The 10,171-nt window shown below is 54.6% G+C and overlaps 1 protein-coding gene across 1 annotated transcript; it reads left to right on the plus strand.

Annotated features, from left to right (window-relative positions):
• The first annotated feature begins 5,587 nt into the window (after positions 1-5,587).
• Positions 5,588-8,228, plus strand: LOC141027146 (uncharacterized). Its single transcript, XM_073504113.1, has 3 exons — positions 5,588-5,744; positions 7,389-7,867; positions 8,046-8,228. Exons 1-3 carry the CDS (start codon positions 5,588-5,590, stop codon positions 8,226-8,228), a joined length of 819 nt encoding a protein of 272 aa, XP_073360214.1.
• The last annotated feature ends 1,943 nt before the right edge of the window (positions 8,229-10,171 follow it).

The raw sequence follows: 10,171 nt of genomic DNA on the forward strand, positions 1-10,171 counted from the left end.
TGGGGAACGACGGGGAGCACCGTCGCCTGCAGGCACTGTCTGGGCGACGTGGGCGGCGATGGCAGCCTGATGCGCAGCACGAACTCGACGAGCGTCAGCCATGAGGACGGCGGAACGATGGCGAATCGACAGGAGGAAGAGAGGCTCCGACGCACACCTACCTGGCGCGACAAATGTCGGATTCAGGGCTCCGCGGGCCCAAGAAAGATTCAAACTCTGGGGTGCGTGCGAAGAACTCAGGCTCCATAGTCTTCCAACTCGTCGATCTCATGGCCTAGCTCGATAAAAGGGGATGGAAAGAGACACGACAGTTTATCCAAGTTCGGGACACCTTGCGGTGTAAGACCCTACTCCTGCTTTGTGGTGGATTAGCCTCGAGGTGGGCTGAGGATGAACTAGTACAGGGGAAGAACAACCTCCGGAGGTGTGTTCTTGTGTTTGTGCAAGCTGGTGAGGGTGTGGATGGTCTGATCGATCCTCCGTTTTCTCTCTCTCCCCCTCTGTCCCTCTCTGTCGCTCTCTATGGTGGTGACTAGGCTATATTTATAGTGTCCTTGGTCCTCTTCCCCCAAAATGAAGGCGGGAAAGGTTCCGACAATGGCCAAATTCGAAGGGAGACAACTAGTACATCCTATCCTGATGAAAGGTGGTCTTCGCCTGCAAAGCTTCTGGCCGTGACGCCGTGGTGGGCTAGGCGATGACCTCCATCCTACCGTCCTGGCGGTGTTGGTCTTGTCGCACGGAAATGGAAACCTTTGGCCGATTCCTCGGGACTCCGCGCCTATGCTTGCCTCTTTAGCACCAAAGAGGAAACCTGATGTACTTCGCCCGCTGGCGCCCGCCTGGCCTTGGTCGTCATGGCTTGCGTCACCTTAACCTCACGAGGTGGGCGCCTACATTCCGCTCCTCAGGAGCCAGCCTAGGGAGGCCACTCCTTCTGGAGTCTTGGTGTCGTCCGCCTCGCGAGGCATGGCCCCTCGCGAGGGTCTTGTGTTGTTGATGCTAAAGACGGGGCGTACCAGGCCGCCGATGGAGCCATGCCGTGGGCTGCAGGTAGGCAAATTAGGGTACCCCGGTTCACTGAAGATTCGGAAGTCGTCGAGCCTCAGGAGGCACCCTATTTGCTGCAAGGTTAGGGAACCTCCGAAGGTGCCACACCTCGCGCCAGCCGCCGAGCGTGGGTTGGTTGTCGCTAGTATGTCGCGTCGCAATGCCCGGAGGCACGGACTCAAGAGGGTGTGTGTGCCCGTAAGCTCGGTTGAGAGCGTCGCATGAGGATTAAGACGCCAAAGGCTGGGGCACCAAGGCTTTGGCGAGGTGTGTTTGTGGGTCGTCCCGGCGCACACACCGTGCCTAGCCCCCACGCGTGCGATGCGCGAGGAAGAGAAATGGGCAACTGTTACTCTTCCTAAGGCAAGACCTGAAAGAGCAAACATTGCGCGGAGAAAAAATTTCCCAACCCTTTCAAATAAAAGATGCGAAAGCTCCAAATTTCATTTCAAGAAGTTGCAAATCAGCTACAGAAAGCAAGCAAAAGAACAACCATGTCCGGCACCTACGCTAGTCTTCTGGTTTTCCTACTAGCGCGGAGCATGGGGCCTCCACTAGGACGTGGGTGGGAGCCCCCGTGAGGTCCAGGGGTGGCACTCAGGATCCTCTGGGGCGTGTATAGACCCAACTCATTATTACGTGAGAGTGTCACGAGCGGAGACTTGAGAGGCGCATGGCCTTGATCATGGATAGAACTTCCGGAGGTGCTGGATGTTCCAGGCATTCTGGATGGGGACCCCGTCCTGCGTCTACAGCCACGCGGCGCCAGGCCTGGCGACACATGCGATCCTGAACGGGCCCTCCCACATAGGCGAGAGCTTGTGAAGCCCCTCCCTGGAGAGCACCCGCCTCAGGACGAGGTCACCCACCTCGAGGGTCCTAGAGCGGACGCTACTGTAGTGATACCGCAGCGCCTACTGGTACCTCGCAGCACGGAGCGAGGCCTGGCGGCAGCCCTCCTCCCCCAGTACAAGGTCCATCCCGCGCAAGGCGTCCTGGCATGCCTCGTCAAACGCCAAGACCCGCGGGGATCAAGGTTTGAGCTCATGATGGAGGCCCACCTCAGCCCCGTAGAAGAGGAAGAATGGGGTCTTGCCCATGGGATTGGTCGCGGTGGTGCGGATGGACCACAGCACGGACGGGAGCTCATTGAGCCATTCCCTGCCGCAGGCCTCGAGTTTCTTCTTGAAGCTCCTCGCCTTAAGGACCCTCAGGACCTCTGTGTTGGCGCGCTTGGCTTGGTCGTTGCTCCGTGTCTGTGCCACCGAAGCGTAGCATATCTGCCTTCCAAGGTTAGCACAATATGTTTTGACAAGGTTGCTCGTGAACTGAGAGCCATTGTCAGTGATGATACAGTTGGGGACCCCAAAGCGGCTCACGAGGCCCTTGATGAACTTGACAGTCGAGCCAGCCGGGACGGTGTGCACGGGCTACCGCTGCCCACTTGGTGAACTTGTCAATGGCGACGTAGAGTTAGCGGTAGCCACCGGCCGCTCGAGGGAACGGGCCCAGGATATCCATCCCCCAGACCACAAACGACCACAAGAGCGGGATGGTCTGGAGGCCCTGAGCGGGCTGGTGGATCTGCTTGGCATGGAACTGACATGCCTCGCAAGATCTCAGCAGCTCAGTGGCGTCGTTGAGCGCTATGGGCCAGTAGAACCCGCTACGAAACGCCTTGCCCACGAGGGTGCGCGACAAGGAGTGATGCCCGCAGTCCCCACTGTGGATGTCGGCCAGCAGCTCGGCCCCCTGATCCTTGGAGATGCACAGCATGGAGATGTCGTTTGGGCGCCTGCGGTAGAGCTCGCCATCCTGGATGCAGTACGCGGTGGCCTGGCGGGCCACACGTTCTGCGTCTTCCTCCTTCTCTGGCAAGGTGCCTCGGAGAAGGTACGCCTTGAACTCCTCGGTCCAGCACCCCTCCTAAGGTTCGAGAGTGAGGAGCAGGCGGGCCCCCGAGGTCGAGCCGCAAGCTGGGGCGCCCAAGGAGGGTGCCATGGGCGGCTCCTCCCGAAGCAGCGTTGGTCCTGCAGTGGGGGGAGTCGCCGATGGCTTGAAGAGCCGCTCCTCGTTGATGCCAGGCTTCTGGGGGCCGCGCCGGGACGCCCTCTTGGCGATGTCGTCGGCCTCCTTGTTCGTGCCACGCGGTATGTGATGCAATTCCAAGCGCAAGAATCGTTTCTCAATTTTGCGTACCTCTTCAAGGTATGCCTCCATGTGTTCGTCTTTTGGCTTTTATGCCTTGTTGGAGAAATTGACGAGGAGCTGGGAGTCGCCCCTGATGGTGAGGCGCCAGACCCCCAGAGCCGCCGCGGCCTTGAGGCCGGCAATCAGGCCCTCATACACAACTGCGTTGTTGGAGACCTTCTCACCATGCTGAAAGCAGAGTTGCACGGCGTAGTAGAGCTGGTCCAGGGTAGGTGAGATAAGCACGGCTCCAGCCCCCGCGCCCTGGCGTGCGAACGCGCCGTCGAAGTACATGACCGAACCATCTGGTGCTTCGTCTCCGGGCATGAGGGAACAGTCCTCGCCCACCCCTCGGCCAGGGGCGTCAGTCCATTCTGCCACAAAGTCAGCGAGGGTCGCGCCCTTGATGACTCTGGTGGTGCTGAACTCCAGCTAGAACGCCTGCAGCTCGATGTTCCACTTAGCAACCCTTCCTGCAGCATTGGGGCTCCGGAGCACCTTCTCCAGGGGGTATGCGAAGACACCCTTGATTGGGTGGCCTTGGAAGTAGTTGCGCAGCTTCCTGGAGGCGACGAGGAGCGCGAGCAGGAGCTTCTCTGGCATGGGGTAGCGTGCGCGCGCGTCATGCAGCACCGTGCTGACAAAGTACACGGGATGCTCAATGAAGGAGGGGGCGTCAACGGCGTCCTGCCCCTCTTGAGACGAGGGAGCCTCGGGAGCCTTGCCATCCGTTGGGGCAGCTAGGGCCTCAGGGGCACCGTCCTGAGGCTGAAGTGTCATGGTCGGGCGCGGGGCGCTACGCCGCACACCCGCATCCACGCGCTCTTCCCGGACCGCCGCGAGTGCCGTGCTGGCTGAGTGGGGTGTGGCAGCCAGGTACAGCACCATGGGCTCAAGAGAACGAGGTGCTACCATCACCGGCGGGCTAGTGAGGTACCTCTTGAGGTCTTGGAAGGCCGCCTCGGCCTCCGGAGTCCATTCGAACGGGCCCTTCTTCTTCATCAGTTTAAAGAACAGGAGGGCGCGCTCACCTTGCTTGGAGATGAAGCGCCCCAATGAGGTCACGTGCCCGCGAGCTTCTACATCTCCTTTAGGGTCTGCGGCGGGCTCATCCTTTCTATCGCCTTGATCTTCTCTGGGTTAGAATCGATCGCTCTATGTGACACCAGAAAACCCAGCAGCTTGCCGGACGGGATGCCGAACACGCACTTCTCCGGATTGAGCCACAGGTTCACCTTGCGCGGGTTGGCGAACGTTTCTTCCAAATCTTCGACGAGGGTCCTCGTCTCCTGCGACTTAACCACTATGTCATCGATGTACGCCTCGACATTCCTCCCGAGCTGCCGGCCTAGGGCGATGTGCATCAATCGCTCGAAGGTCACGCCGGCATTGCGCAGCCCGTACGGCATGCATGTGTAGCAGCACACCCCGCACGGGGTCAGGAAAGCCGTCTTCTCAACAACCTGCACCGCCATCTGATTTGGTGCTAGCCCGAGAAGGTGTCCAGGAAGTACAGCAAATCGCACTCGACGGTGGAGTTGACGATCTCGTCGATGCGCGGAAGGGGGAACGGGTCCTGAGGACAAGCTTTGTTGAGGCTCGTGAAGTCGATGCACAAGTGCTCCTTCCCGCCCTTCTTGGAGATGATAACTGGATTCGCCAGCCAATCTGGATGCCGCACCTCTCGAATGACGCCGGCCTCTTGCAGCCAATCCTAGACGATGAACGACTGCTTCTCCGGGCGCGCGCCGGGGCACACCATCAAGTGGTGCTCAATCACATCTCGTGGGACGCCAACCAGATTTGTTGCTCCCATGCAAACACATCCTTGTTCGCATGGAGTAAATTGACCAGCGCCTCCCCTGGCCCGGGGGAAGGCCAACGCCTATGGTGAAGGTGGGGCCAGAGCCTTCGTCGTCGATCTGCACCTGCTTCGTCTCGGCCCGGTCTTGGGAGAAAAACTGCTTCTTCCTCGTGGGCGCGGCCTATGGGACCCCCGGAGCAGTTTTGGCGCCTGGCCGCGCCCTGCCGCAGCCTTGTAGGTCAGCTTGAGGACAAGGAGTGCATCCCGGGCATCCCCCGCCACAGTGAGGATGCCGCTGCTCCCTGGCATCTGGATGACGTTGTAGCCAGGGTGCGTCGGTGCCATGAACTTGGCGAGAGCTGGGTATCCAAGGATGGCATTGTACGGGAATCCGATGCGGGCGACGTCGAAGTCAATGAGCTCGGTGCGGTAGTTGTCGCGCGTGCCAAAGATGAAGGGAAGGCGGATCTACCCCAGGGGAACGGCGGAGCCGTCGACCACCCCTAAGAAGGGTATGGTGGGGGCGAGCCGGTCGTAAGGCATATGAAGCTGATCAAAAGCTTCCATGGAGAGGATCTTGAGGCTAGCTCCGCCGTCGATGAGGGTCCTCGTGACCGCAACGCTGCTGATGGTGGGCGTGCTGAGCATGGGGAGCGCACCGGCGCCGACCGTGGTCTTGGGGTGATCCCTGAAGTCGAAGGTGATGTCGGTCTCAGGCACCGGCCTACCTGGAGGAGCCCATGTTGCGGCCGGACGACCCTCACTTGCCGGAAGAGCTGCTTGGCATGGCGGCTCAAGGCCGGCGCCTGCGACCCGCCGAGGATGGCCGCAACAACGTGGGGCGCCGGTTCCGCGTAGTGCGCGATGAACAGACAACGCAACTCCTCCTAGGAGGCCACCGAAGATTCCGGTAGGTTGAGCAGCCAGGAGCGCATCATACCCGTGAGAGCCATATGGGGCCAGTTTGCCATGACGTTGTCGTTGCCGCCCGCCGCCCAGATGGCCTGTGCGTACACCCAGAGGAACTCCGTGGGGTCCGCGGCACCGTCGTACTATGGCAGCAACTCCGGCCTGAACTCCAGCGGCCATCGCACATGCTGCAAGGCAAGGGAGAAAGCTCGTAGGCCCGCGATGCCCTTGAATGCGCCTGGCGGCCCAGCGGGTGGAGCAGCGTCTGGCATGGGAACCACGCAACGTCGGTGGAACGCAGCTAGCGAGGAAACAGACCTTCGTCATGCCCCTACCTGGCGCGCCATGTGTCAGATTCAGGGCTCCGCAGACCCAGGAAATGTTGGAACACTGGGGCGTATGCGAAGAACTCGAGCTCTCCAGCCAACCGGTTCGTCACCCCAAGGCCTAGCTCGATGAACAAGGAAGAAGATGGACACATCAGTTTACCCAGGTTCGGGCCACCTTGCGATGTAAGACCCTACACCTGCTTTGGGGTGGGTTAGCCTCACGAGGGACTGAGGATGAACTAGTGCAAGGGAACAACAACCTCACGAGGTTTGATCTGGTGAGGGAGTGAGTCCTGGATCCAGTCTCTTGGTGGTGGCTAACCTATATTTATAGTGGCCTCGATCCTCTTCCTCCAAAACAAAGGCGGGAAGGGATCCCACAGTGGCTAATTTGAAGGGGACAAGTTGTACGTCTTATCCTGACGAAAAGTGGTCTTCGCCTGCAAAGCTTCTGGTCGTGAAGCTGTGGTGGGCTCGGTGATGACATCCGTCCTGCCGTCCTGGCAGTCTTGGTCTCGTTGCACAGGAATGGAAACCTTTGGGTGATTCCTCGGGAACCCGCGCCTCTGCTTGCCTCCTTACAACCAAAGAGGAAACCTACTGCTCTACGCCCGTTGGCGCCCGCCTGGCCTTGGTCGTCATGGCTTGCGTCACCTCAACCTCATGAGGTGGGCACCTGCATAGAAATCTCCATTACTCAGGAGCCAGCCTGGGGAGGCCGCTCCCTCCGGAGGTCTTGATGTCGCCCGCCTCGCGAGGCTTGGCCCCTCACGAGGGTCTTGTCTTGAAGGTGTTGTAGATGGGCCATACCAGGCCGGCGACGGAGCCACGCCGTGGGCCGCGGGCAGGCAAGTCTGGGTACCCTTGTTCCCAGAACGCCGACAAACTTTGGCTCCAGTCCATGAAAGTTTGGGACCTAATTAGTAATGGTCTTCTTGAAAGTTCATCTAAAAAAGATCAGAAAAAGCACAAGGAAGCCACTACTAATTTCAGAGGCTGTGTTCTATGTGTCCTTGATGGCCGTTTGTGTGATGTGTATATGCACATTGAATACGCTAAGGAGCTCTGGGATGCACTGAATACTAAGTTCGATGCAACCAATGCAGGCAGTGCAATGTACGTCATGGAGAGATTTCACGATTACAAGCTGGCGAATAACCGTTCTATAGTTGAACATGCTCATGAAATACAGTGCATTGCAAAAGAGCTCGAATTCCTCAAGGTTGTGTTGCCTAACATATTTGTGGTTGGCTGCATTATTGCAAAGTTGCCTTCTTCATGGAGGAACTTCACCACATCTCTCAAACATAAGAGACAGGAGATATCAGTTGAAAACCTGATAGCGTCTCTTGATGTTGAGGAGAAAGCCAGGGCAAAGGACACGAGTGATAGAGGTGGTGAGATTCAGGCTAACACCAACATGGTGCAGAAGAATCACCACGTCAAGAACAACAGCAAGAACAAGCCTCAGTTCAATGGTCCTATCAATACTACTTATTTCAAGAATAATAATAAGAAGAAGGTGGTGAAAAAGCTGGGCTCGAGTGCTATGCTTGTGGAGCACTCGGCCACTTTTCCAAGGAGTGTCCTGATCACACGGACAAGAGAGGGAAAAATGGCACAAAGAACATCAACATCGTGACCATGATGGGTATGGCAATTTTCCAATGGTACTTTCAGTCTTTCAGTCTCCATGTTGGTGGATTGATACGGGTGCTAATGTTCATGTATGTTTCGACATATCTATGTTCACTTCTTATTAGGTCGCTCGGGATTCTTCCATCCTAATGGGTAATGGATCACATGCTACTATTCATGGTGTTGCCACGGTAGATCTGAAGTTTACTTCGGGGATGATCGTGCAGTTGAGGAACGTGCAGCATGTCCCTACCATGAACCAGAATCTTATTAGGGCTCCCTTCTTTGCAGAGATGGGTTTAAAGTAGTGTTTGAGTCCAATAAAGTAGTTGTGTCAAGATTTGGACAATTTATTGGTAAAGGCCATGAGTGTGGAGGCTTGTTCCGCTTTTCACTTTCCGAATTTTGCAATAAGTCAGTAAACCATATTTGTGGCAATGTTGATTCAGAGGCAGATGTTTGGCACTCTCGTTTATGTCATGTTAATTTTGGTTTACTGTCTCGGCTATCCGTTTTGAGTTGAATTCCAAATTTCACCATTGCCAAAGGTTCTAAGTGCCCTAATTGTGTGCAATCAAAGCAACCTCGGAAGCCTCACAAGGCAGCCGAGGAGAGAAACTTAGCACCTCTAGACCTCATACATTCTGATCTATGGGAGATGAATGGTGTATTGACGAAAGGTGGAAAGAGATATTTCATGATGTTAATGGGTGATGCTACTAGGTTCTGCTATGTTTATTTGTTGCAAACTAAATATGAAGCTTTAAACTACTTTAAAATCTATAAGGCTGAAGTTAGAAATCAATTAGAGAGAAATATCAAACGTCTTAGGTCAGATCATGGTGGGGAGTATTTTCCCCAAATATTTGACGAATTCTGTGAGGAACATGGTATTATTCATGAGAGGATGCCTTCCTACTTGCCCCAATCAAACGGGGTTACTGAGAGGTAAAACCGCATGTTGACTAACTTTGTGAATGCCATGCTAGAGACTGCTAGTTTATCTAAGGCATGGTCTCGGGAGGCTTTGTTGACTTCGTGTCATGTCCTGAATAGAGTTCCCAAATAAATAGAAAAGCCCTTATGAGGAGTGGGTTGGGAGAATTCCATCACTTTGATATTCGCGCACTCGGGGATGTTTGGCGAAAGTCAACGTTCCAATTCCGAAGAAACCCAAACTCGGATCAAAGATAGTGGATTGTATCTTTCTAGGCTACACTCCACTAGCGTTTGTTATAGATTTTTAGTGGTTAAATCCAAGGTACCTGATATGCATGTTGATAATATTAGGGAATCCCATGATGCAACATTTTTTGAGAACATGTCTCCTATGAAAGACATGCATAGCATTGCTAGAATTTCTTCTGAGATAATTCTCGAATCTAGTACATCAAGTGATTATTCTGAACAACAACATGAACAACCACACGAGATAGTCCTTGAAAAGGATGACAATGAAGCTCCTAAACGGAGTAAGATACATAGGATTCGAAAATCCTTTGGTGATGGTTTCATTGTGTACCTTGTGGACAATACTCCTACGACCACTGCAGAGGCATTTGCATCTCCTGATTAGGATGACTGGGAAGAAGCTGTCGAAAATAAGATGGACTCAATTCTTTCAAATGGAACATGCGAACTATCTGAGAGACCATATGGTTGTAAGCGAGTTGGCTGTAAGTGGGTGTCCAAGAAGAAACTAAGGCCTGATGGTACTATTGAGAAGTACAAGGCACGGCTTGTTGCCAAGGGCTACACCCAGCGAGAAGGCGAAGATTACTTTGACACCTATTCATCTATTGCTAGACTGACCACCATTCATGTACTGCTTTTCCTGGCTACCTCCTATGGTCTTATTGTTCATCAAATGGACATGAAGACATCTTTCCTTAACAGAGAGTTGGAAGAGGAAATCTATATGGATCAACCTGATGGGTTCGTGGTAAAGGGTGAAGAGACAAAGGTGTGCAAATTGTTAAAATCTTTGTATGGCTAAAACAAGCACCTAAGCAATGGCATGAGAAGTTCGACAGAACTTTGACTTGTAAGGGCTTTATGATAAATGAGGCTGATAGGTGCATGTAGTACCGCCATGGTGGGGGAGATAGTGTTATTTTGTGCTTGTATGTTGACGACATACTGATTTTCGGTACAAGCATGATTGTGATAAATGAGGTCAAGTCTTTTCTATCGAAGTGTTTTGATATGAAAGATCTGGGAGAAGCTGATGTGATTCTGAACATTAAGCTTA

Source organism: Aegilops tauschii, chromosome 7 (assembly GCF_002575655.3).
Source record: "Aegilops tauschii subsp. strangulata cultivar AL8/78 chromosome 7, Aet v6.0, whole genome shotgun sequence".
Lineage (NCBI taxonomy): Eukaryota > Viridiplantae > Streptophyta > Magnoliopsida > Poales > Poaceae > Aegilops > Aegilops tauschii.